Raw genomic sequence first — 23,754 nt, 5'->3', positions numbered from 1 at the left:
TAGTTTATAGGCCAAATGCAGTCAGTTTACAAGAATTTGTTTCGATGTTTATCTCCCTATAGAGCAGTTCAACTCCCTTCAAACCCCATCAGTTATGTGGATGACTGTTAGGAAGGTTGTAAAGTTTTTCAAATGTTTGAAATCTGCTACGCAATTCTTTTTACAGTGTAAAATATAGTTATTCTCATCCAGGTTATTCTCTTGAAAGTACTGCTGGAAATAAATAAATAAAAAAAAAAAAAGAATTTTTATTAAGTCAGGAGATTTGACTATGTGAAGAAATGAGGGCTTTTGCTTAAGGAAATAGAATTTCTGTCTGTGCAGTGACTTTTCAGATTAGAACCACAAATTTAAAGTACACAATTTGCATGGAACTCAATGCACTGGGTTAAACCAGTAATGACAGTTTTGTATCACTGCAAATTACGTAACTGAAAATGAACATACTGGAGCAATGCAAACTTATATCAGATTTAAATCACTAAAAGAAAGTTTCAAAAGCATTTTTAGCCAGATAAAACTAAAATCCACTAAATCCAACTAACCCTTAGGAATATGAAATTTATAAAGCTAATACATTTTACAAATTGTCTACTGATAAGCTGGTGAATGAGAACATAATTGAGTCTATTCTTCTGGCAAGCAGATGACCCAGTGCTTTGTCTTTTAAATGCTCTTGAGTTCTATAACTAAGATGTTGCCAAAAATCGCATCTTCTAGTAGTCATGTGGCACTTCTAATTATCACACCATTACAACACAACATGCAAATTACTGTCTTTGGCACATAGAAGTGTACATAGTAAATACATGAATACCTTTTACACCTGGAAATCCAAGAAAACCAGGGTCCCCTCTAGCACCAGGATAACCTTGTCGACCTTCTATTCCCTGCAAATCATATAACATCAATAATAAACAAGAAAATAGGCACTCTATGAAGTATACTTCCTTTTTGTTTGGAATATCTAAAGCACTGTGTCCACAGAAAATGCTGCAACTAAAATTATTTGCTCCATTATGAGCATGTTAGATATAGTCATATTATTGTTAACATTGTTCGGTAATACAAAATGGCCAAGGAAACAACATATCAGAAAGACCCAATAATTTCTTTTTGGTACATTTAAGTCTAACAGAACTATATTTCTGTATCTGTTTTAATATCTTTCCCCTATTATGCATTTATTTGTTTTCCTCTGGGTGTTATTTTCATGGCAAGACTGAAGTTAACAGTTGAGTAAGAAACAAGTAGCATTTCTTTCACTGACTTTTGGACCTGGAGGACCAGTGTCGCCGTTTGGACCTGTTGGCCCTGGTATGCCATCTGCCCCTCTAGCACCTTTGTTTCCTTTCATGCTGGGAGTGGGAAGACCAGGCAACCCTTGAAAACCAGGAGCACCTGTATAGAAACAGAATACCTAAAGATCACTGCCAACAGCATTTCACATACATTACATAAAACACAGTACAACATTCAGCAAATCTGTAATGGTACTTCATGTTTACTGTCTCTGCAATTCTAAAGGACATAGATCAATTATAAATCAGCAACAACAACAACACTAATTTTTCTGTAGACTATTAATTTAGTCTGAGAACAGATCTGAGTTCTTGCAATCCTTAATAGCACTACATTTTTTAATATCTTTCCATTGCAGTTATGCTTGGAATCACACCCGATATTTCACTTCTTTAAGCTGGATTTCAGCTGTCCTACAGATTGCAGCAGAGGGCAGCAAAACTGGGTGAACTGAAAAAAATTAGCATTATTTTAATTTACATCATTCTGTACAGACCATCCTGCTGTTTGCAATGATAAGATTGCATCAGTTGGTAAAGGCACTACTTGCTCAATTATGAAGATGTCTGGGGAAGAACCCCCTTCAATTTTGAGTTTTAGACAGACTGAATTCAGCTTCCAATTATTGGTATACCTTTTCAGATAAAGAAGTTATAACAACACACCTGGTCTTCCATCTGCACCAGCAAGGCCTCTATTTCCTTTTGGGCCAGTAATTGCCATGCCTGTTGCACCTTGAAATCCAGGTAACCCCATTAAGCCAGGAGGTCCAATGGGTCCTTGATCACCCTGACGACCTTTCACACCTGGTGGTCCAGGAAAACCAGGCAGCCCCATGTCCCCTTTGATTCCTGCAGAGTATAAGTAATATATTTGAGGAGAGCTGTCATGATGGTGAGATACTATGATAGCTTTTAGAAACAGGACTACACAGAGTACGTGTGTCTACTCTAACACAAAGGCGGAATGCAGCCTTTGTTTTTAGCATGGCTAAATCCCCAAAGCCACCTTGCTACTCTAAAGCAAAATGGTTGTGAGAAGACGTGACTCACTGCAAGGAAGTGTACACACCACTTCTTTTAAAACTCCAGAGTTTGCTCATACAATGGAAGAAACTTGAAAGAAGGGCATAAAGACCAGAGCTGGGGATATTGTTTGATGCTACAGTCAAGAAATGCGAGTTCGAACATCAGAACTGGCAAATCCTATTAGACTAAATTCCAGATAAAAGCATCAGTATGAGTACAGGAAAATAAGAGACTATTCCAAACGGATTTTTTTAAGGTCAGTCTTAAGAGCACAGGGCCAAAATATGGAGGGAGAATTATTATTAATTTTTCTTTTTTAAGTAAAGCAGATCAATGGATTTGTATCAGTACTGTAAGTACAATGTGAAACCTAAAATACGGGAAGAGTGCCTCCTCTCCCCCCCAAGTCAACCATTCTCCTTGTGACTGCATCAACAAAAAAGAGGAAGTGAAGTAAATTAAAATGAACCATCATAGCTTTCCTACGGACTATGCTTGGTGTTCAGCAACATCATCTGTTTTCATAAAAATATACACTGTTAATCAAATATGTATTAAAGTTTCAAAAGCTCTATAATCTGTATATTGCCTTCGCAAAACCACAGAAGTTAGTTCCTTTATTTTCCCTTTACAATAGTCTTAACTTTGCAAGCACGAATTCTTGATATTTAACATATAATCCAAATAATTGATCATAAGCACAGAATCACTCTTTATTTCCTCTGACACTAAGTGCCAATTTAAATAGCCAAAAGCAGGAGGTGTTTTAAAGATGCAATTAATGATTCTGGTATTTAAAAACAAGGCTTCTGCTTTCTGAAAAGACAACTTACCTCTACGACCAGGAACACCTCGAAGTCCAGGGATACCTCTCCCTGGTGCCCCTACAAAATGTTAGGTCATATTATACTCAGTAGTCCTGAAAAATTGCTAGAAAACATCATAGTTATCTAATATTTCACACATTTCTTCAAAATTCACTAAAATTCTTCAAAATAACAATGGTTATTTTCCATTGGTTCTATCCAGAAATATGAATTATATTTGTAAGTTTTCCTTTAAAGTGGGAGCTCTTATTTACCAGTTGTATCTGAGGTACAACCTATAATAATATTTGCTTTTTTTTTTTTTTCCAGAGGAAAAAAGCAGAATAAAAATCTGTATTTCTGTTACTTAGAAAAATAAGAGAAAAACCATACATACCTATAACTTCAACAATGATTACTCAAAACTTAATATAGAAAGACTTATTAAATACTATAAATGCTTTTCCAGTATATTTTTTGTAAATACTAATATACAAAAACATTCTCACTGTAAAATATAAAAACATTTTGCCAGAATTCAGCAGAGGACTGTATGCACGGATACTGATGACATCATATTTAAGTGAAAGATTTTACAACTCAGAGGCCAGGTCATGTAAACATTCACAGTTCATGTGAGTAAACACTGATTTGTTTCATCCTATTTCCACATAAGAGCTGAGACATCTTTAAAAAGATTTTGGTTCTCTTAATTATTTTGAGATGGAACACAGAAGAACCACACGATATTTATGCTCTCGCAGACATTAATATTTTAAGGGGAAATTAGGACAAATCATATGCATAACAGAGGAGTGACATACATTTGTGTTGTTAACAGCATGTACGATTATGTAGAAAAACAGTGAATTATGTGCAATTTAAAAGCCTTCTACTTATTAACACATCTTTGGATCCACAAAAGCTTCTTATTAATACTTCCCAAAAAATCCTTATCAGTTCAGCTAGGGAAAAAAAAAAAAAAAAGTAATTTTAAAACAGAATGAAAATATTTCACTGTTGTTACCTGGTTCTCCCTTTACTCCTGGGGGACCAGGCATACCATCCCGACCCTGATTGCCTCTTTCACCAGCAAGTCCGTTTTCTCCAGGGTATCCAACAGCACCTGTGAATTATAAAGGACCACGGTATAATTTTCATTTTTTTTCTTATTTTACACAAAGAGAGAAGATATGAATCCCCTTTTTAAAGATTTTATTAGTGCAAGTGCAGCTACTTCAATGATAGAAGCAACTATAATCTTGGTACATAAGCATTTGTAAAGAGCAGAATATAATTATTGAGTCCTCTGACCTTCAAGAAACTTAGCACTCCCACTATTTCACAGGCATTAACTTCCTGCCTTTCAAAGACATCTTAGGACTCTGCCTTTGATTTAATCCATGCTGGTGGGAATCTATACAGGTAGTATGGTTCCTCTCCATAAAAATTCAACTTTCCTATAAACAGGGAGTAGATTCTGATCTTTTCTGACTCTCTCGCTACGTCTGTGTAAGTTCACTAATATGATCCACAGAACCGCAATGTAATTTATACGAGGATCTGCATAAGAGAACATTCAGTATGCTTTTTGAAGATAACGACTGTCACCAACATTAATGTAGTCTCCATATTGTTGCTGCATATTGACACAATCCCCCTTATGTTTTTTTTTTTTTTTTTTTAATGGTTTAGTCTTTTATTTTGTGAAAGAAACAAATGACTGCAATTCTGCCTTTCCCCTCTTTCAACTTTCACAGAATCACAGAATTTCTAGGTTGGAAGAGACCTCAAGATCATTGAGTCCAACCTCTAACTTTAATTTATTCTTCCTCCTTGTATAGCTACATCTTAGGTTATTATACTCTTTTAGGACGTAAAACAAGCCATTCCTATGATATATGTGGATATTTCATCTTGAGAACTCTGAACTGAAAAAAAGAAGAGCTGTAAGTTCTACAATAGTGAAACAAAATTAAAATTTCTTGCCTCAGCTGAATTAGTAACATTGAGAACAGGCTGTTAAAGACTTTAGCTGGAACTGGAGAAGGTAAACAGAGCCTCCTACCAACATAAACAGAGTCTGCAACTATATCAGGTAAATTCTAAAAAGCTCGGAAGAATATCAACTGTCTCATCACAGAGAAAATAATGAGTCAGAGGGTAGTGATTTGGGGGGAGATGCTATATACCATACCAGGAGGGCCTATAATGCCCTGTTGTCCTGGGCGACCCTGCTGTCCTTTAACACCAACATCTCCAGGAAGTCCAGGTTTCCCTGTAAGAAGAAAGAATTTGGGGGAGGAAAGCTGGTATTATCACTTGCAATTCAGTTCAGCACTAGGCCCAGGCACAATCTGAAAACCCTGCTATTGTTTCTACTTCAGCCAGCTGGGACAGATCTCTAGCTAAAATAAGCCAGCCTGGCTGTGCTGACTGAAAAGGAGCTGTTTGCATTTACAACATTTTAATGTAAATGTGCCACCCCACAGGCACCCTGCATAGTATTGAGAAATTCTCTTCTAGAAGCACATCAGCATCTCAACACTCCTCCAAAGCAAAACATACCTGGGATTCCTGCAACTCCTGTTTCCCCTCTGATCCCTTGTGGCCCTGGTATTCCTCTATGTCCTGGCTGACCTTGGGACCCTTTTTCTCCTTTGCTGCCCAGAAGTCCAGGAGCACCTGAATCTCCCTAAGAAACAGCAGTTGCACACGCAGGTAAAGAATCACATTGTATTAAATACATTACATGCATATGAACAATAGAAAAATATATAACTTTAATATTTAAGTTTAATCATGGTTCATTATGATTTTCAGATAAAAATCAAAGACTAATATGAAGTCTTCTCGTAACAGCACTGATCCTTTAGACATATCTAACAAGCAATGTCTATCTTTAATCTGTACAAACCAAGTTCAGTCTTAAAGTATTTTCATAGACTTTTCTCCAATTTTATTCTAATAACTCCTCTTTTGAACCAAAAATACATACCTTACATAATACACAGCTATACAAAATAGCAAAACATATATTTATTTGAATTCCTTCAAATTTGCTCAACAGCAACCCCTTTTTGGATACGCAGCTAATAAAGAAACTAATGGATAATTTGGACAAATTACAGGAGTTACAGTACAGTTTACAGCCAGCAACATATTTTAAATTATCTCATATGTAAAGATTCACAGTTGTTCAACAACCAGGGTATGTGGAGTAAAATTTTCTAACTTACTTTTTATATTATATATTCCTAAGACAAAAATGCTATTAATAGACTTTCAAAAACCAACAGAAAAATTTTAGATCACACCACTTTACTACTAAGATAATTTTTCTGAAATTCTTGATGTACAAATATTTCTACTATCGACTTTTTAGATACAAATCATTGTTCCTAGCAAGTAAGTAACTTTTACAGAAACAATGCTATTTCCAAGCCACTCCATTTTTACAAATAAATTCTTGCATTGCAAGAACAATGAAATGCAATGAACTCAACATGTTCTCCTAAATACTGACGTAACAGGATTTCCATATGTATCATCACTAAGCTATCATCTACCAATCTCCTGAAAACTGCAACTCTTGCTTACATGTTATTCTGTTTCTGTTGTCAAAGGCTCTGCTTATTGCTTAATATGACAATGTTTCCATGGCCTTTATACCTTTGGACCAGGTTCTCCTGGGGGCCCAGGAGATGGGTGCCCAGGGTCTCCTTTTTCACCTGGAAAGCCACCATAGCCTGTTGGACCAGGGTCACCTGATGGTCCTGGAAAGCCTGGAGATCCTTTCTGTCCTTTTGAACCTGGAGAAACACAGATAGCAACAGCATTCTTAAAAGGATCATCGTCAAATATTACATCTCTTACTTTGTTAACTACTGCTTGTATTTTCATATTCACTTTTTCCATCAGAGATAGAATAATTTTTGTGCACTCAGTGATTTTTACTCTAAACACATTCAAACTAGGTTCTTATAAGTATCAGTATATAAATTAATTATATGTAATTTATTACCTGTAATTTCAATAGTCAAAGCTTACAAAAATAAAGACGCATGATCACTGGGCAGACATTTGGTTACAAAGTCAGATAGAGCCACTATATGTCACCACATCCTAACTAATTAACACCCTGAAATTGTTATTTGGAAAGTTACTATAAGCTATATACTGAGATGGCCAGCTGCAATACATTGGTAATGTCATGCTCCAAAACTAGACAGAGGGAGAACTCCATTCTGCAATTCAAGCAAATGGTGGGGTGATGAGAAGTTTACAGGCACAGCAGAGAATAAATCCCAGTCTGAGTTAAGTATTGTGTAGTGTGCTTACAGAAACAGCTCAGACCTGTGTAAAGGCTCTACCAATTTGCAACATAACGAGAGAAAATAACCTGGAATTCCCATGTTCCCTTTGTCTCCTGGTGCACCTGGGAATCCTTGTCCTCCAGGAATACCTGGAAGACCCATAAATCCTTTGGCACCTGCAAGATGAAGAAATGAGCGTCATTTTCACATGTCCAGTTTAGACACTGGCTGGCTGACACAGTTGTGATGAATACAGAATCCTCTCTCTCACACACTGCCATGGTACTTTTTGATTTTATAAATCAACAAACAGTGGAGCATAATTCTTCCTCTTGCTCTAGAAGCACATAGAATTATCATTACTGTTGTCAGGAAATCAAGTTAAAAAACAAGTATCTTCTGTATGTATCAAAATATAGCATACAGAGAAGTAAAGATGTTTTAATTAATCTGAAAAAATAGGTTCATTTTCTCACTCAAGATCAGCATGTATCATTATGTATGTGGGCATAGTGATGGCAGAGCAAAACCTTGTGAAATGGCTTAGGTAGGTCTATAATTACATTGGTTCTTTTTAAGACTACTTTTAACTGAAGACCTGTTAACTTCCAAAATATAAGCCAAATATGAAGGCCTTCAACAGGGAAATAGAATCAATCTTAAATACAAAAAGCTTCTGAAATATTTTGTGCACACCTATGGTAAACTTTGAATTCCTGCTACTTCTCTATGATATTAGGAATCAAACTTCTCTTAAATTTTATAAATACCAAGTTTTATTCATTGGCCTCACCAGCTTTTAGATTTTAAGGTTATTATTATTTTATATTATTTAAAGTTAATATTATTTTCTATGTATCACCTCACATAATCATCCACATTTGGAAGGAAATAAAGAACCATTTAGTTGTAGCTAGTATGACTTTGAAATAGCAGCTTTTGAAATTGCTCCATTTCAGAATTCTCAGAGGAGCTTCAGAGTTAATATAGAAAATAGAGTGCTGCTGCTAGAGCTAAGTTTATGTGCTAGTGTTGAGGTAACTCTATCCTTGCTCTCCATTCTGTGATAACAGTAATTTTCAATATACATACTCCATACCTGGTATACCAGGTACTCCTTCAGATCCAGCAAGACCTGGGGGACCTTGTACACCTGCATATCCTTTTTCTCCTCTTAGACCCATGCTTCCTTGGACTCCTAAAACAATTTCATTAAACAAACACACACACAACAGCATTTTAGAAGATAAGTTTATATAAAGTTTAACATTTTATAACTCTTAAAACTAATGAAGCCAAAGTGGAGCACAGGACTTTTACTTTGCAAGAAACACAAGCAAGACACAAGCTCATGGTTAATGAGTTCTGTATTTCCTATATGGAGATGAAAGGAAATTTCTGAAACCTACCACACAGAATGTCTAAACAAAAAGCCAGATAGCATTAAATATGCGCAACTTGTATACAGAGAGTCTATATTAATATTACACATAAAATAATAATTCTGGCAGTCAAATATTTCTAAGCAGACTTCATTTCTTTGAAATCCAGCATCCAGTTGGTAAGCACAACCATTTCTGTGCTCATGGACTACTAAATCATAGAATCACTTAGGTTGAAAAAGGCCTCTAAATTATCAATTTTAACTTTGCACTGCCAAGTCTACCATTAAACCATGTCCCTAGGCACCACATCCACATGTCTTCTGAATACCTCCATGGATGGTGACTTAACTACTTTGCTGGGCAACCTGTTCTAATGCCTCACAACTTTTTCAGTGAAGAAAATTTTTCGTAATATCCAACCTAAACCTCTCCTAGCACAACTTGAGGCCATTTCCTCTTGTCCTATTTCTTGGTGCCTGGGAGAAGAGATTGATCCCAACCCCACTACAGCCTCCTTTGAGGTAGCTGTAGAAAGTGATAAGGTCTCCCCTGAGCCTCCTTTTCTTTAGGTTGAATAACCCCAGTTCCAATTAGGTACAAAGCTGGCCAGAGCCATGAGGTGCAGTAAGGAAGGTGGGTGAAGTGTGTAGAAACGTGATTATATAAGATGCATATATATAAACTTATTACCTGTGACACTTTATTACTAATTTGACATTACAATGAAAGGATTTTTAAGGAATATGGACTTGTTAAAATGGAAATAAATGTTTGGTGTAACATCCAACCACCCCATAAAAGGCATTTATGGTGTTTGGCAAAAATTATTTCAAAGCCATGTGAATACTTTAAGTAGTTAAGCCAGTTTCTTCCATTTGTTAGAGCCCACTGGAACTGCCACACAGATAACTCGACCTGGTTTTGAATGACAGAAAAATGAATAGGTACCTTTTGGGCCTTGCTCTCCTTTATTTCCAATGCTAACCAAGGTCTCAGAAGGTCCAGGAAAACCTTTATCACCTGGTTCACCTTTTGCTCCAAGAAACCCCTTTCTTCCTTTTAGACCTGGGAAGCCAAAAGAACCTGCAAGAAAATACAATGACATTTTCTGAAGTAGTGTGTCTAGGTGATAGCACGTAAGGGAAGCAATTAAACTCCATCTCTAAGGTCAACAACATATGTAAGTACACATGCCAAATCAACAACTTAAACCAGCTTCTTGATTACTCAAAACATCAATAAACGTTTATGACCATGGGTTATTATGAGAAATAGTTATGGTATCTTGGCATGAATATAAATATAATCTTATAGCTGTTAAACAGATATAATATGTTGAATATGAATGAGACTAAAAAAAAGGGGGGGGGGGGGAAAGCTCTCTTCTTTATTTAGAAAATCTCCAACCATTTTCACACATACCTGTGAAATGGAAAAGGTGGCAACTCAATATTGCTAAAAGAAAATGTAATTCAGCCTGTAGACGGCACAGGTACAGAAGTCAAATATTTACCAAAGCACAAAGAAGTTCTGGTCATTAATTGACCAGCACATACTCAGGAGTGATAACACATCAAGATTGATCACAAGTCTTCTTCAGCATGACAGTTCCTATATTCTTAAGGAATAACAAAACCAGATACTATAGTCACTTACCCCTGACACCTGGGTTGCCTGGACTTCCAATCATGCCTGGGGGTCCAGGAATTCCTAATGGGCCCATTATACCTGGCTCTCCCCTAGGGCCTGTGGAAAGGAAGCAATAGGAACTTATTTAATCAGTGAAACATCAGAAAGGCATGCATGTAGCTGTCAGATAGTTAATCAATTCTTTTAACATTTTCTCCATTTCTATAACATGTCATAGAAGCAAGTTTTCCAGCTTTTAACTACATGAACTGCATTTAAATACAGATTAATGTGGGTAGTCTGAGGGGTTACTAACAGCTGCAACAGCTTCAATCAATGAATGAAACAATTAAGAGTGATTAATGTATCTGAGATAGCCATCCTAGGCTGGGAGACCCATATCCGTCACAAGAAGAATGGGAAAGACATTCCTTTCTGGCTCAGGAGCTGGAGGCCAGCTGGGACATGACAGCTCATCTCAAATGGCATTAGAAGCCTAGGTTTGGCCTACAACTTCATCTTTAGTTTTACAGGTTGTATATATAAAAAGGTATCTAGCATCTCCTTGCAACAGGATAATACAGGATTTGAGAATAATGAAAAATCTTTTTTAGAGATAAGCAGCATTACATACCCAATTTTTTGTGCTCTACAAATCAAGTTTGAACACATTTCTAAAAGAAAAAAAAAACAAACCTATGGGGATTACTTACTTAAGTAAAGTCATCTCTGCTTAACATGACGGAGTCTGATCTGAGTCACAACTCTCATAGACTCAAGGTCTTCTTGTTAGTTTGTTTTTTCTGTTCCAAAAGGGATGCCGAGTAAGAGCTTACCTTACACTTTCATTATGCTGGGAAGCAGCTTTGAACTAGTTAGTGTCCTGTTGCAAGAATGTTGCAGTACAGAAAACAATGGGAAGTAGTTTCCTATTCTAAGTGGAGTGCTGTAGAATATTCAATACTCGGTCATCATAGCTTCACGATATGCTAGTCATTCAGGGAATGACGACTGACTTGTTTTCCATATAGATCATATAAACGTATATATGAAAGCTGCTAATGGAAAAATATTTTTGCATCCTCAATTTACAGTCGATGGCATGTTAGCATGACTTTTTGTAGAGACTGACTAATTTTCTATGTCAAAACAGGTATTTGGGGAATCCTTACCTGGCACACCATCGATTCCTGGTCTTCCAGACTGTCCCTTGAAACCAGGTAATCCTGCGTTTCCCTGAAGACCAACTAAGCCAGGTTCCCCTGGTTTTCCATAGATTCCTGGGATACCCAACCCAGGAGGACCAAGTTTTCCTTTTGAACCTAATGAACCTCTTCCTCCTAAGAAAAATGCATGACAGCATATGTAGGATACTTCTTGCTGGAAACCTTCATCTCTATCTTGCCATCATGAGTATCAAGCTCTTCTTGAGCCTGTTTGAGCGCTATACAGTAAATCTATACAAGACAATATACACATTAAGGAGATCTTGAAGAGATTTAAAAGAAAAAAAAAAGACAGTAGAGACAAAAATAAAACAAAACAAACACCCCACCAACTCCGCATTCATCCTCCAAACACTCTTGAGTATGCATTTTCATTCCCCCACAGGACGAAAAAATCTTAATCCATTTTAATTAGTACATGTGTTTTCCTCCAATCCATTGACAATGCATCTTTTAAATGTGATGTTGCATAGTAACCTATAACCAATATCCATAAACAACTTCACGTCCCGCATGATATTTGAAGGCATAAATATAACCCAGTCACGCAGCCAAATGGCACATTTGAGTTGGAAGGTCCTACCTGGTGGGCCTGTAGCTCCCTGGCCACCTGGCAAACCTGGCCGGCCAGTAAGACACTCAGCAGGTTTCCCTGGAAAACCTGGATCCCCTGGAATTCCAGGTGAGCCAGGATCTCCTAAAAGAAAGGAGATTGGTTTCATAATGATTTAGATAGTAGTTTGAGGCTTTGAGTGAGCATTGTTTGACTTGGTTTTTCTTTCCTTAACACAGGGAGGTAACTTGCTGTGTATCTGGTGCTTGTTTGACCACAGTACCTCTTAGGCCATCATCACCATCACGTCCAGCACGTCCTGGTAGGCCTGGAAGTCCTGGAAATCCTGTATCACCTTTTGGGCCAGGAATGCCACGACCTCCTGGTGAACCAGGTCTGCCTGGCTCTCCATGAATAATCATGCCTGGGTCCCCCTGCAACATAGAGATGTAAACAACACACTTGTACTACGTTTTGCAAGTCTGCCAAAATATTCTTTCCTCCCCACAATCAACTAGCTTCTTTAATTAGGATTATCACCTCCATTCCCTGGGGATTTTTCACATTTGTAATGGCTCTAGTTCAGTAGATCACTGAATGTTCCTTATTGACCACCTGCAGGTTCCACACCAGAAGATTAATTTGTCTATTTGTCAGCTTTTGAACTGTCTCATTGCTCTAAGAAATTGTTCCTGAGCATTACGAGACATCTCTCTCTCTTTGGCTGTTACTACATTATGATGCTTGCTGTAACTATGTATGGTGTTGGACCTGTATGTAAAAGTTTGTGCAAATACGATTTTTCCTTTATTTTACATGGTAGTTATATTTTCCTCATAATATTTATTGAAATAATCAAAGTCAGCACCCAGATATGTCTCAGAATACTTAGTTACTGCATTTTTACCCCTGTCATTTTTCTGAACGTTGTTTTCTATGAAGACTGTTTTTACGATAAATATCTGAAGTCTATTCCCTGAAAGGAAAAGTTGAAATGTTTTTTCTTATTGGCTGACCGAACTGCTTGTTGTTTTGGGTACTAGTTTTGAATATGAGCAAATCAATATGTTCTTAAAACAGGCCAGTAGAGCTGAGATTATACCAGTCATTGATTATATATTTGGACCAGAAAGGTCACTCCAAATCCAGCTGTTCTGGTTTCAAGCACAGAGTAAGTAATAATTAAACAAAACAAAAATTTCCATACTTTATCATATCAGAAAAACACATAAAAGAATGACATATGGGCATAAAAACAAAAAGTAATGGCACCTTTTCAAAACAGTTAAGTGTTATTATTTTGTTCACATTTGGATCCTAATTACGGAGTAGTCAAGAGTCCTACCTTTATATATTTCACCAGTAATTTCTGAATAGCCATCTCTTCAGAAACTGTGGCTTTAATTTTTTGCTGTAAGCAATGCAATAGTTTTCTTATGCTCTGAAAATTGAAGTATCAAAACATCCCAACAACTTGGGTGTTCTGAAATCCTGTATCTCTAGTTAAAATTTGACTTGACAACTTCTTTCATAAAATATTTCATTTTATAGTTTGTGCATCACTGGTTAGCAAATACAGGAACTCTTATTTTCCATGCACTTATTAATTTATTTGCTTAATGTCACAGTTAATGAATGGGACCTATGGAAAAGTCTGTGCTGTATTTCTAGTCAAACCTTTTCTCCTGGTTGTCCCAGATTTCCAGCTCGTCCTGGCTCTCCAATTTTTCCTTCACAACCTGGTGATCCTCTGCCTCCAGTAAGTCCCTTATCTCCTGCAAAAGGAATTATATGTCAGTATAAAAATACCCCTTATTTTAGAAAAGGGTATTTGTATGGCTGTGGTTATGGACTTCTGCCCTGTTGTAGGTTACAAGAGCTGAAAACAAAATCCTGATACATTTGACACATTGCATCTTCCCTCAACACTCACTGTAACACTGCTCAGTTATGTGCTTCAAAAACATACTGCATTAAGTAACTGATTTGGAGTGAACCTATTCTGATGCCAGTTCCTCACTGTTCTCTTCAAAAAACTACATTGTAGTAGTTTTGGTATTCTATTTCTCTCAAACACTTCAAAATATTTCAAAAACAAAATCAGAAAACCCCCTCAAAGGCAGTAAATTACATGAGAGCTAAAAACCATCTGATTAATGCTCATTCTTTTTTTTTTTTTTTTTTTTTTAAAAGATGAATGTTGTCAATCCAGATTAAAAGAATTTAAAGAATATCAAAAAGTGTATTTTACCTTTTGGACCTGGGTTTCCAGGAAACCCAAGCCCTGGAAAGCCTGTGTCACCTGTTGGCCCTGGATGTCCTGGATCACCTGGCTGGCCATTTGTTCCGACCCTTCCTGTTCACAGAAAGTAAGTAAATTGCAGTCTGTTTTACCACACAACACGTGATGACGGGGTGTTTTCCAGCTTATCATTATTAATTAGGACATGAGTGTAGATGGTATCATTAGAACTTAGACACTATTTTTCCTTCACAGTAGTTAAAATGCTAATTGTGATCTCTGTGTTCTCAGTATCAAAGCATGCATGAGTCTGTTAAATCTTTATGCAATCTGCCCTTGATACGAAATCCTTCATAGAGTTTTCCCAAAATAACCCAACAGTTTTATCTGGCCAGAGTTGGTAGACAAATCCCAATCAGGTCATCTCTAACTTTGTCCTTTGAGCAAACATACTCACCAGGCACCCCTGGGGGTCCAGGTAAACCATCTGGTCCTTGAGGTCCTGGCAATGCAGGCAATGGAGTTATCCTACTGGTCTCTCCTTTCAGACCTTCAGCAAATACATTATCAAAGTCTTACAGTTTGGAAATAGTTCAAAAATACATAATTTGTAATTTTAAAATATTAATGAGCAAGCTAGTTAGTTAAAAATCTGGTCTGCTATTGTTTCCATCTTTCTGAGGCTCCAACAGATTTTGAAAATCCTTCAAACCCTGACTTCATAAAGCAAAAGAATTTTATTGACACCCAGACCACCTCAAGCCCTTCTCTCAGCCCTCCTACAGTCTAACAGAAACCTGGAGAGCACAAAATGATTTTAAGTAGGGAATATGAGTTATTGTCAACATCAGGTCGAGGACCCTCAGAACAGATAAAACAAACAAACAAACAAAAAAACTCACAATTAGCAAAGTCTCCAACAGTGATTCATGTGCATTTCCTCATACAATGTGACAACCCCAGACAGAGTGACAAAGACTCAGATTGACACACTCTGAATGTTTCATCCCTTTGGATTATTATCCAAATAAGACTCACATCTTATATCAGTCAATAGCAAAAGCATGGGTATATTGTGCCCAACATATCACTGCAGTTATAAGCACTAATCCCCAGAATCCACTGGATTTAAAATTCAAAAATTCTCTTAAGGAGTGACTTGACTGTATCTCTCCTGCCCAGCTTCAAGTTCTTCCTGATTATACTTGTCTATAAATAAATACACTGGTATGTTTCTGGCACGCCAAAGTGATTAAGTCCTTCATATTTTCTTCTGATGACTTAGCTCACACTAATGATGAGAAATGGATCTATAGTCAAAGAATTTTTTTTCATGATGAGGACAGTCAAGCACTGAAACAGGTTGCCCAGAAATTCTGTGCAGTCTTTGTCCTTGAAGGTTTTCAAGTATTATTCAGTCAAGACTTGAAGTAAGCATTCTCTAATCTCATAGCTAACCCTGCTCTGAGCAGGAGTTTGGACTGAAAACCTCATAAGGTTCCTTCCAATCTCAATGATCTTATGACCCTAAGACTTTTGCTATTATCTCTAGTGAAACCAAAGATGGAACAACGCTTTGGAAATCTCATCCCAAGAAAAAACTTCCTACATTTCATAATTTATGTCTTTGTCTTCAATCTCTCTCTGTAGTTTAAAACTTTAACATGGGTAAAGAAAAGTAAAATAGTAAGTTACAAACCAGCTTCTCCAGGCAATCCAGGAGGACCAGGTACTCCTTTAGATCCTTTGAAACCTCTTATTCCTTGTGGTCCATATCCTGGTGGTCCAGGAAGCCCCATCTCTCCAGGGAGACCAGGATTACCAGGCAGTCCAGGTAGTCCTCTATCTCCTTTTGTACCAGGCAATCCCTATTAACGATATATATGTCTGTACACCAAGCATTACTTGCTCTCCGTGCCAGCTTTCACAACAAAATGCCTGATTCTCTGTATGACTGATCTCATACTATTTTAGCAGCAGAGTAGTTCTGCTGATTGAACAGGATTTTTTCAACCAATTTACTTGTGATGAAACAAATAAGAATTTTAATATCAATGATTGTAAACTGTAGGGCATTCATCCGTTCTTTCTATTAAAATTGAAAAAGTACAAAACCAGCTTGATTTTCAATTACCATGGCATTATGTTGTAGGACTTTTTTATTTTTCAAAACACATTAGGGAAAAAACCTATTTCGGCACTAATTTGCCTTAAGTACTAGGGGGTCAGGTTTAAAAATAGCAATATCTGAATCACTTTTACAGTTTCTCAGCCAACACAGTGCAACAACAATTGCTAGTTTTTTGTTTCTGCTGATCCAAGAGCTCTGCCCTAAGAAAGCTAGTCTTAAAGTAGTTCTCGCAGCTTTTGTGATTTCTCTCAGCCCTGACTGGAGATTAATTCCTGAAGACCAAACTGGTATTATTTGTACTATTATTTCACTTCAAGCATTATGACTAGACAGAAAAACTATTTTTATTTGTTTGGTTTTGGTCCGTGTCTTATTATTCAGAGCACTCAAAGATAACACTCCAATACAAATGTCCAAACTAACAGCACAATAAACTAATAAACTGCTGAGGCTTTGCAGCAGCATGCATCCACACTAGCCTCATTTCTCCCTGGTATTACATAAGAATATTTATTCTAATTCTTTTGTTTCCACTTACGTGTACTGTTTGCTATAGTTGAGCATAGCAGCTCTAAGTCAGGCAGATGATTCTCAGTTAAAATACTGGACTAGGTAGAACAGAGTGTCATACGAGATACAACCACTGACTTAGCTTTTCATGAATTCTATGTTAATTGCAAACAGTGCATACCTACCTCTTCACCTTTAGAACCCTTGTAGCCCTTTGGTCCAGATCTTCCTGGAAATCCACTTGAACCTTTTCTTCCTTTGTCTCCCCTGGACCCTGGATCTCCTTGCTCACCTTTTGGCCCTTCTGGATACACGTATCCTGGCTCACCTTTTGATCCTTTATGTCCTTGATCTCCTTTAAAACCTGGAGGTCCCTGGAACAAAGAAAATTTCAGTGCTAAACATGTCAACCATTTTCACGTTTTCTTTTTTAAATTAAATACCTAAGAACGGTTCTCCTTATTTGTATCTTATTCTCTGTAACTGCCCACTCCAACTACTGGCATAAGCAGAAGGACAAGAAAAAAAAAACACCTTAAAATCTGATTAGAGAGGACATTGTTCTCTACAAGGAAAGATCTCCCTAGGGATACCAGAGCCACCACAGCTGTCCGTCTGTAGCTAACTTCTATGCTTTTTTCTTAACCTCTCAGGGCACAATGTGGAACTGAAAGCACTCAAGCACACTGGGCTCTAGTGGGATCTTGGGCTCACAAATTCTTGGGAGTTTTCTGGAAAAACTTGCTAGCAGGCTCTTTCAATTATGTATCTATATGACAGCCACCACAATATATTCTTGTGGTAGCTCTCAAAACAGTTTTGTTTTGGGCAGTGTTTTCTGTAATCTCCCAAGAATTATTACTACTACAGGCACAAATTAGAACTACCAAGTAGTATGTCTGTGGAAGGTGCTTGCCTTCCCACTCCAGCAAGTTTCCCAAATGCCTCTTGAACACTTACAGACATGGGGAATCAACCACCTCACTGGGAAGACTGTCCCAGCATTTGATCACCCTCACAGTAAAGAGCTTCTTCCTAACATTCAGGCAGAACCCCTTCCCTGGCACAGCTCTGTGCTGTTCCCTTGTTCCCTCGCATCCTATCACTAGTTACCGGGGTGAAGAGATCAGCACCTCTCTCTCCATTTCCCCTACTCAAGAAGTTGTAGAGAGCAATGAGTGTGCTTCTTAGCCTTCTTTCATCCAAACTAGACAAACCAAGTGTCCTCCGTCTCTCCTCATAAGAAATGCCCTCCAGCCTTTTTAATACCAACTTTGTTGTCTTCCTCTGGAAGCTTTCAAGTTTCTTAATATCCTTTCTACATTGTGGAGCCCAAAACTGTACACAATACTCAAGGTGAGGCTGCAACAGAAAACTGTTGATATCACCTAATATGACACTTCATTTAATGTTGGCCATGACATTTCCATGAAATTCTTGTGGGATCTGAAAAATAATTTGGAAAATGCAAGTCTTACTTGAGCTCCTGGAAACCCTGGTGCTCCTGGAGAACCTGGAGCTCCTTTGGGACCTTGTATTCCTTCCCTACCTGCAAAAGAACAAACATATTTTGTAAATAAAATAGAAAATAAGGAAACAGATTTTGACAAGCTCTGATAATCACACACAGCACTGTATGTTACTCCCATTCACACTCACTGCATGAGCATAGACTGACCTGGCTTCAGGCTGCACCTAAGCCCATTACCATTTAGTCTTCAACTCTTTTACGGCTTGTGCTCACATCAGCAGATGGAGCTGCATTATGCTATCACACTCATCACAACCTCAGGGCTACTTCTGGGATCTGGAATATTGCACGATGCAGACATGCTCATACCTGTCCCGATTCTCATGCTAAAAGCAAAAGCAGTGGCATTTCCTACCATCCTGTTAGAAATACTGAGATAATTTACCTGGGATGCCATCCTGGCCGTGTGGCCCAGGCGAACCAGGAAGACCAGGTGTTCCCGGAACATAGCTACAATCAGTACACACGCAAGCTTCATCACCTAGAAGGAATACAATTCATTAGTTGTTCCACACAAAATAAGTCCCAAGCTGAACTAACGTGTTATTTTTTTTTTTTTCTATAGAGGGTGGTCAACACCTCTTGGTCAAAGAGCAGTAGGCATGTGACCTTAATTTTGATGGAAGATCACCTCCAACACAGTACAATATCACTTGTGGTCAGACAGTGAATCAGAACTGATTACATTTAATTGCAAACATAGGGACACACAATTTAAATCTCTCTCTCTCCTTTTTTTTTTTTTTTTTTTCCAAGTCTGGTTTCAGTAAGCTATTTGGATACAAACACTCTATCAATAGGCCAAATTCTCTCAAAAGAAGAAAGGCACACAGGCTTTGAACTAACATGGCTTCAAAGCAGCCTGAGTGACATCAAAGACTAGCAGGTGGCATTTAACCAACAAAAATTAGCAGCTCCTGTGGTTATATTCACAGAATGAACCTTCTTTCAAAGAACAACCATTAGTGCTGACATAACAACACAGAAATACAAAAACCCCACCAACCTGTAATAAGTACTGTCCAGAGAAGAACTACACCCTGGCTGCAGTGCTTTACAACTGGTGCTTGGCACTGGCACAGGCACTGTTCTCAGTCACTGTTTACAGGGAGGACATCTTGCTATCCCTAATGAATTTTTTAAAAATCTCTGAAGTCATCAAATAGCTTGAGAGGTCAATTAATTTCAAAATTTCATGAGGATCTATGAAGATAAATGGATTGTACCATCAACTTCTAAGCGGTAGCTTTCAGAAAGGAAGTAGAAATGGAAAAAATGATTTTTCAGCTCTGCATCTTAGTTGTCAGTTGAAAAGGCCAGTAACTGTCAATAATGATATGTTCCTGAGCTCATTCAGAGAAAACACTCCCACGCAAAAAATGTGGTACATGAAAGCAAAATGTACAGAACCCTGTACCAAGAATGAACATGAACTTTTTCCACTCTCTTTTAATTTCTCATAATTTATACACGCTCTCTTGAATATGGAAGGGCTTACTCCAAAACCGTAAGATTCCCTGACAGTTTTGTTATCCCCTGTTGAGTGAAGACTATGTCAGTCCTTCAAACAGTCTATAAACACAGTAACTGACCTTTCATGCCAACATCTCCTGGAGGTCCTGGAGGTCCTGCATACCCTGGCTCTCCAGGACGTCCTGGTGGGCCTGTTCTAAATATTACTCTACCTGTGAATGAAATGAGCATGGCACCATTACATTTACAGATTATTCAGACATTCTCTATTTGCTAAGGCAGAAAAAAGGTGCAAGGATGATCTGGAGACAGTATTCATTTAAAAGAGAACTACCTGGACAAATCCACAACTCCTTTAACTGGAATTACTTGAGGAAAAATATGGTGATTCTAAAGTAAATCTCAGCAGACTGCTAGATTTATCCATCTAGCTGGGGGGCTGCCTTTAAAAAGCACATTTCCTCCTTTGGGAAGTATTTACATTCTAACAGAAACATAATTCTTTCTTTTCCAGCTTTGGATGGAAAACTTTTATTTGTAAATTATTAATCCTGCTCAAGTATCTTTATCAGAATTATTCTGCTGTATTTACTATTACTCTGGAAAAAAAAAAGATGATATATTGAGCTCTTCCTAAGGCAATCATTTGGAGGACAGATTTTTTATTTTAAGAGAGGAAAGATAGGCATTACATCTGTATTATTTCTGAAAACAACTTGTTTTGGCCATACCACATGTAAAGGAAATACGATGCTATTTGTACTCCTAGTTTAAGAGGTACTCCTGGTTAATACACTTTCTAAAAGCTGTATGAACTGGAACTACTCAGCTGGTTCAAAGCTGCTACTGCTTTGTTTTCATGCTGCCAGTACTTCAAGTCTGCTCTAAGGCCCACTAAGACCTAGGAAGGCATGCAAGTGATTTCTCTAACTTTTAGATTAGCCCTTTCTGAATTTAGTTTTACAGATGAACTGCAATTTTTGGAACAGTTAATCTTAAGAACAGATTTTTTTTTTCTCATTAGTCCTTCCTGTTTTTAAGTAGTATTTCTAAGTAGTATATTTTTAGTCACAGTTAAAAAAAAAAAGCGAGAAATCTTTATATTGGAAAGTCATTGTACCTTCCCCACAGAATATCATTAGAAATGGAGCACAGAGAATTGCTACACATATTTTTTGTGAATATTCTAAAGTGAAATTTCAAAAAAAAAAAAATCTATTTAACCACTTTACTCAGGATATACTCCATAAATCATATATGTATATAATCTCATACATCAGCAATTGAGATAAGCTGGAGTTGTTGCTGTGCATTATATATACAATAATGAAATGTCACCTGGTTCTCCTGGAGGACCTGGTAATCCAACAGAACCAGGTCTGCCAGTAATCCCAGGCAGTCCTGGAGGGCCTACAATGCACAAGCCTGTTTGTCCTTTTTCTCCTTTTTTTCCTTTTGGGCCAGGAAATCCCGGGGGACCTCTCAGACCAGGTCTTGACACACCTAACCAAAGAGGAAAAAATACAAAAATGACGTTAAAGAAAAAAAAATGGAACTTCAAAGCAAAGTAAGCAAGTACTCACCAGAATGAGTGAGAGACAAACCCAGGGTTTCAAAGTTCATACCGTGAATCTGTTTTACATTGTGATATATTAAATAATCACAATGAGAATGTAAAGATATTTTAAAATGTTCTTTAATCTCTCTTGAAATGCTTGGCTCATCAAAACTTGTGGCTGACATTTTTTATTTTTATTTAATCACTATGTACACATGTACACATAGTGATTAAATAAAGTTGGTGTTCACAGACATCCAAAATTAAGATTTCAGAACAGTGATTTGCTATAACTGGCAGGAAGAACAATTTTTGTGCTACTGGAGCATTACACATACCTGGTCTACCAGCACCTCCAGGAGGACCCTGTGGCCCTGCAAAAGCAACATGTTTAGAACTTGAGTTAAACCATTCTCAGCAAAGTCACTACTCAGTAACATTGACTGCAATCTTTGCACTTTTGCATTCTATGCTTATTTTATCTTTTAAGAATTTGTTTTTTCCTCAGTAGTCATATAGCATTTATGCAACTGTTGCACACTGGCAATTCTCACTGAAATCTGGCAAGATATGGGTGTTTACAAGAGGTAGGAATAGGACCCACCACATTTATCCTCAGGTGGGGATGCACCAGTTACTTGAGAGGGGCTTACAGGCCTGCAAACTTCCTTCTTTTTTTGCCACTATTACTTGCTGTAATAGAGATACCACTTCTTAAAAATGCATTATCTTTTCAAGGCTCAACTCTCCTCTTGTCATCCCTTGGAAGCATGTAAGTAGATTTATTAAAACGAAAGATATTCACTGGATGCAACGTGATCACTTGCACACATGAATATTCATAAAAACAGAACACCAGAATACAGTAGGCAAGCATTTGCTGGCGAGTATGAGGTATAGCTCACAACATGCTGCCTTAGAGTTCAGCCCACAAATTATTACTACATTGTGACACAGCTTAAATAATAAATCAAGACATTTTAATTTTACAGCATGGCCAAACTAAACAAAAAACAACAACAAAAATATTATTTGGGGATGATAGGCAATAAAAATGGCATAAGAAACTCTGAAGGCTACAAAAAATAGTATGACCTTTATCAGGAAACTTAAAGCTCTGTCGTTTTGTCTATGGCATACATTAAGTAACACTGATGCAGTAATCCACTAAAGTCATTATATCGGATGTGAGTGAGCTTAGATGCTCAACTAAATTATGTGCACAAAGAAGTATGCCAGCTTCATTATTTTTACACAAATCTTACTACATATCTCAGGATAAATTTGATGGGAGTAATTTGGAAATACTCTCGGAAAGGCAGAAGCAGGTTGCTGTGTGCTCAGAAACCTAGCTTGGAACAACCCCTTTGAAAAAAACAGCCCCCATATCCTGGCTTCTGAGATAATTTTCTTCATAGAGGCTGGTACGTGCTGTGCTTTGGATTTAGGAGAAACTTAATACTGACAACACACCAATGTTTTAGTTGTTGTAGAGCAGTACTTACACAGAGCCAAGGCCTTTTCAGCTTCTCACATCACCCTGCCAGTGAGCAGGCTGGGAGTGCACAAGAAGCTGGGAGGGGACACAACAGGGAGAGCTGACCCAAAAGGGATATTCCATAGCAGCAATAAGAACTGGGGTGGTTGGCTGGGAGAGGGGCCACTGCTCAGGGACTGGCTGGGCATTGGTTGGCGCTTGGTGAGCAATTGCATTGGGCACCACTTTTTTTGTATATATCGTTATTATTATCATTACTCTTTTCCCTTCCTTTCTGTCCTATTAAACTGTCTTTATCTCAATCCACAAATTTTATCTTTTTATTTTTTATTTTTAATTTCATTTTCTCCCCCATCCTACTTGGCAAGGGAGTGAGTGAACGGCTGTTCACTCAGCTTCAGGGGTGCTTAGCTCCTTGTGGGGTTACACCACAATATCATGCTAAAAGATTGTAGTCGTGATATGCTACTCACCAGGCACACCACGTTGACCTTTTGGTCCTGGAGGTCCAGGAGGTCCTTCATCTCCCTTATCACCAACTACATTATCATAATACTCTGTCTTAA

At 37.6% G+C, this 23,754-nt stretch overlaps 1 protein-coding gene across 2 annotated transcripts in view; it reads right to left on the bottom strand.

Moving 5' to 3' along the window:
* COL4A3 (collagen type IV alpha 3 chain) overlaps positions 1-23,754 on the bottom strand; it is a 61,972-nt gene that overhangs the window by 7,541 nt on the left and 30,677 nt on the right. For both annotated transcript variants that reach the window (XR_011099228.1, XM_068691581.1), the window contains exons 19-44: positions 23,662-23,749; positions 22,029-22,064; positions 21,471-21,635; positions 20,252-20,344; positions 19,045-19,140; positions 18,607-18,677; positions 17,314-17,502; positions 16,187-16,355; positions 14,945-15,037; positions 14,497-14,601; positions 13,923-14,020; positions 12,529-12,679; positions 12,276-12,389; positions 11,639-11,806; positions 10,494-10,583; positions 9,786-9,920; positions 8,552-8,650; positions 7,539-7,628; positions 6,809-6,948; positions 5,705-5,831; positions 5,334-5,414; positions 4,164-4,262; positions 3,164-3,214; positions 1,968-2,153; positions 1,271-1,401; positions 818-890 (exon numbers count right to left, since the gene is read on the bottom strand). Coding sequence is in view for 1 of the 2 variants with exons in the window: in XM_068691581.1 (XP_068547682.1) it covers positions 818-890; positions 1,271-1,401; positions 1,968-2,153; positions 3,164-3,214; positions 4,164-4,262; positions 5,334-5,414; positions 5,705-5,831; positions 6,809-6,948; positions 7,539-7,628; positions 8,552-8,650; positions 9,786-9,920; positions 10,494-10,583; positions 11,639-11,806; positions 12,276-12,389; positions 12,529-12,679; positions 13,923-14,020; positions 14,497-14,601; positions 14,945-15,037; positions 16,187-16,355; positions 17,314-17,502; positions 18,607-18,677; positions 19,045-19,140; positions 20,252-20,344; positions 21,471-21,635; positions 22,029-22,064; positions 23,662-23,749 (2,938 nt within the window). In the remaining variant the exon portion in view is untranslated. The remainder of the gene's footprint in view (positions 1-817; positions 891-1,270; positions 1,402-1,967; positions 2,154-3,163; positions 3,215-4,163; positions 4,263-5,333; positions 5,415-5,704; positions 5,832-6,808; positions 6,949-7,538; positions 7,629-8,551; positions 8,651-9,785; positions 9,921-10,493; positions 10,584-11,638; positions 11,807-12,275; positions 12,390-12,528; positions 12,680-13,922; positions 14,021-14,496; positions 14,602-14,944; positions 15,038-16,186; positions 16,356-17,313; positions 17,503-18,606; positions 18,678-19,044; positions 19,141-20,251; positions 20,345-21,470; positions 21,636-22,028; positions 22,065-23,661; positions 23,750-23,754) is intronic.

Source organism: Anas acuta, chromosome 9 (genome assembly GCF_963932015.1).
Source record: "Anas acuta chromosome 9, bAnaAcu1.1, whole genome shotgun sequence".
In the NCBI taxonomy this organism is placed as follows: Eukaryota; Metazoa; Chordata; class Aves; order Anseriformes; family Anatidae; genus Anas; species Anas acuta.
Note: the sequence above shows the minus strand (reverse complement) of the source record. Positions and strands in the feature narration are given on the sequence as shown.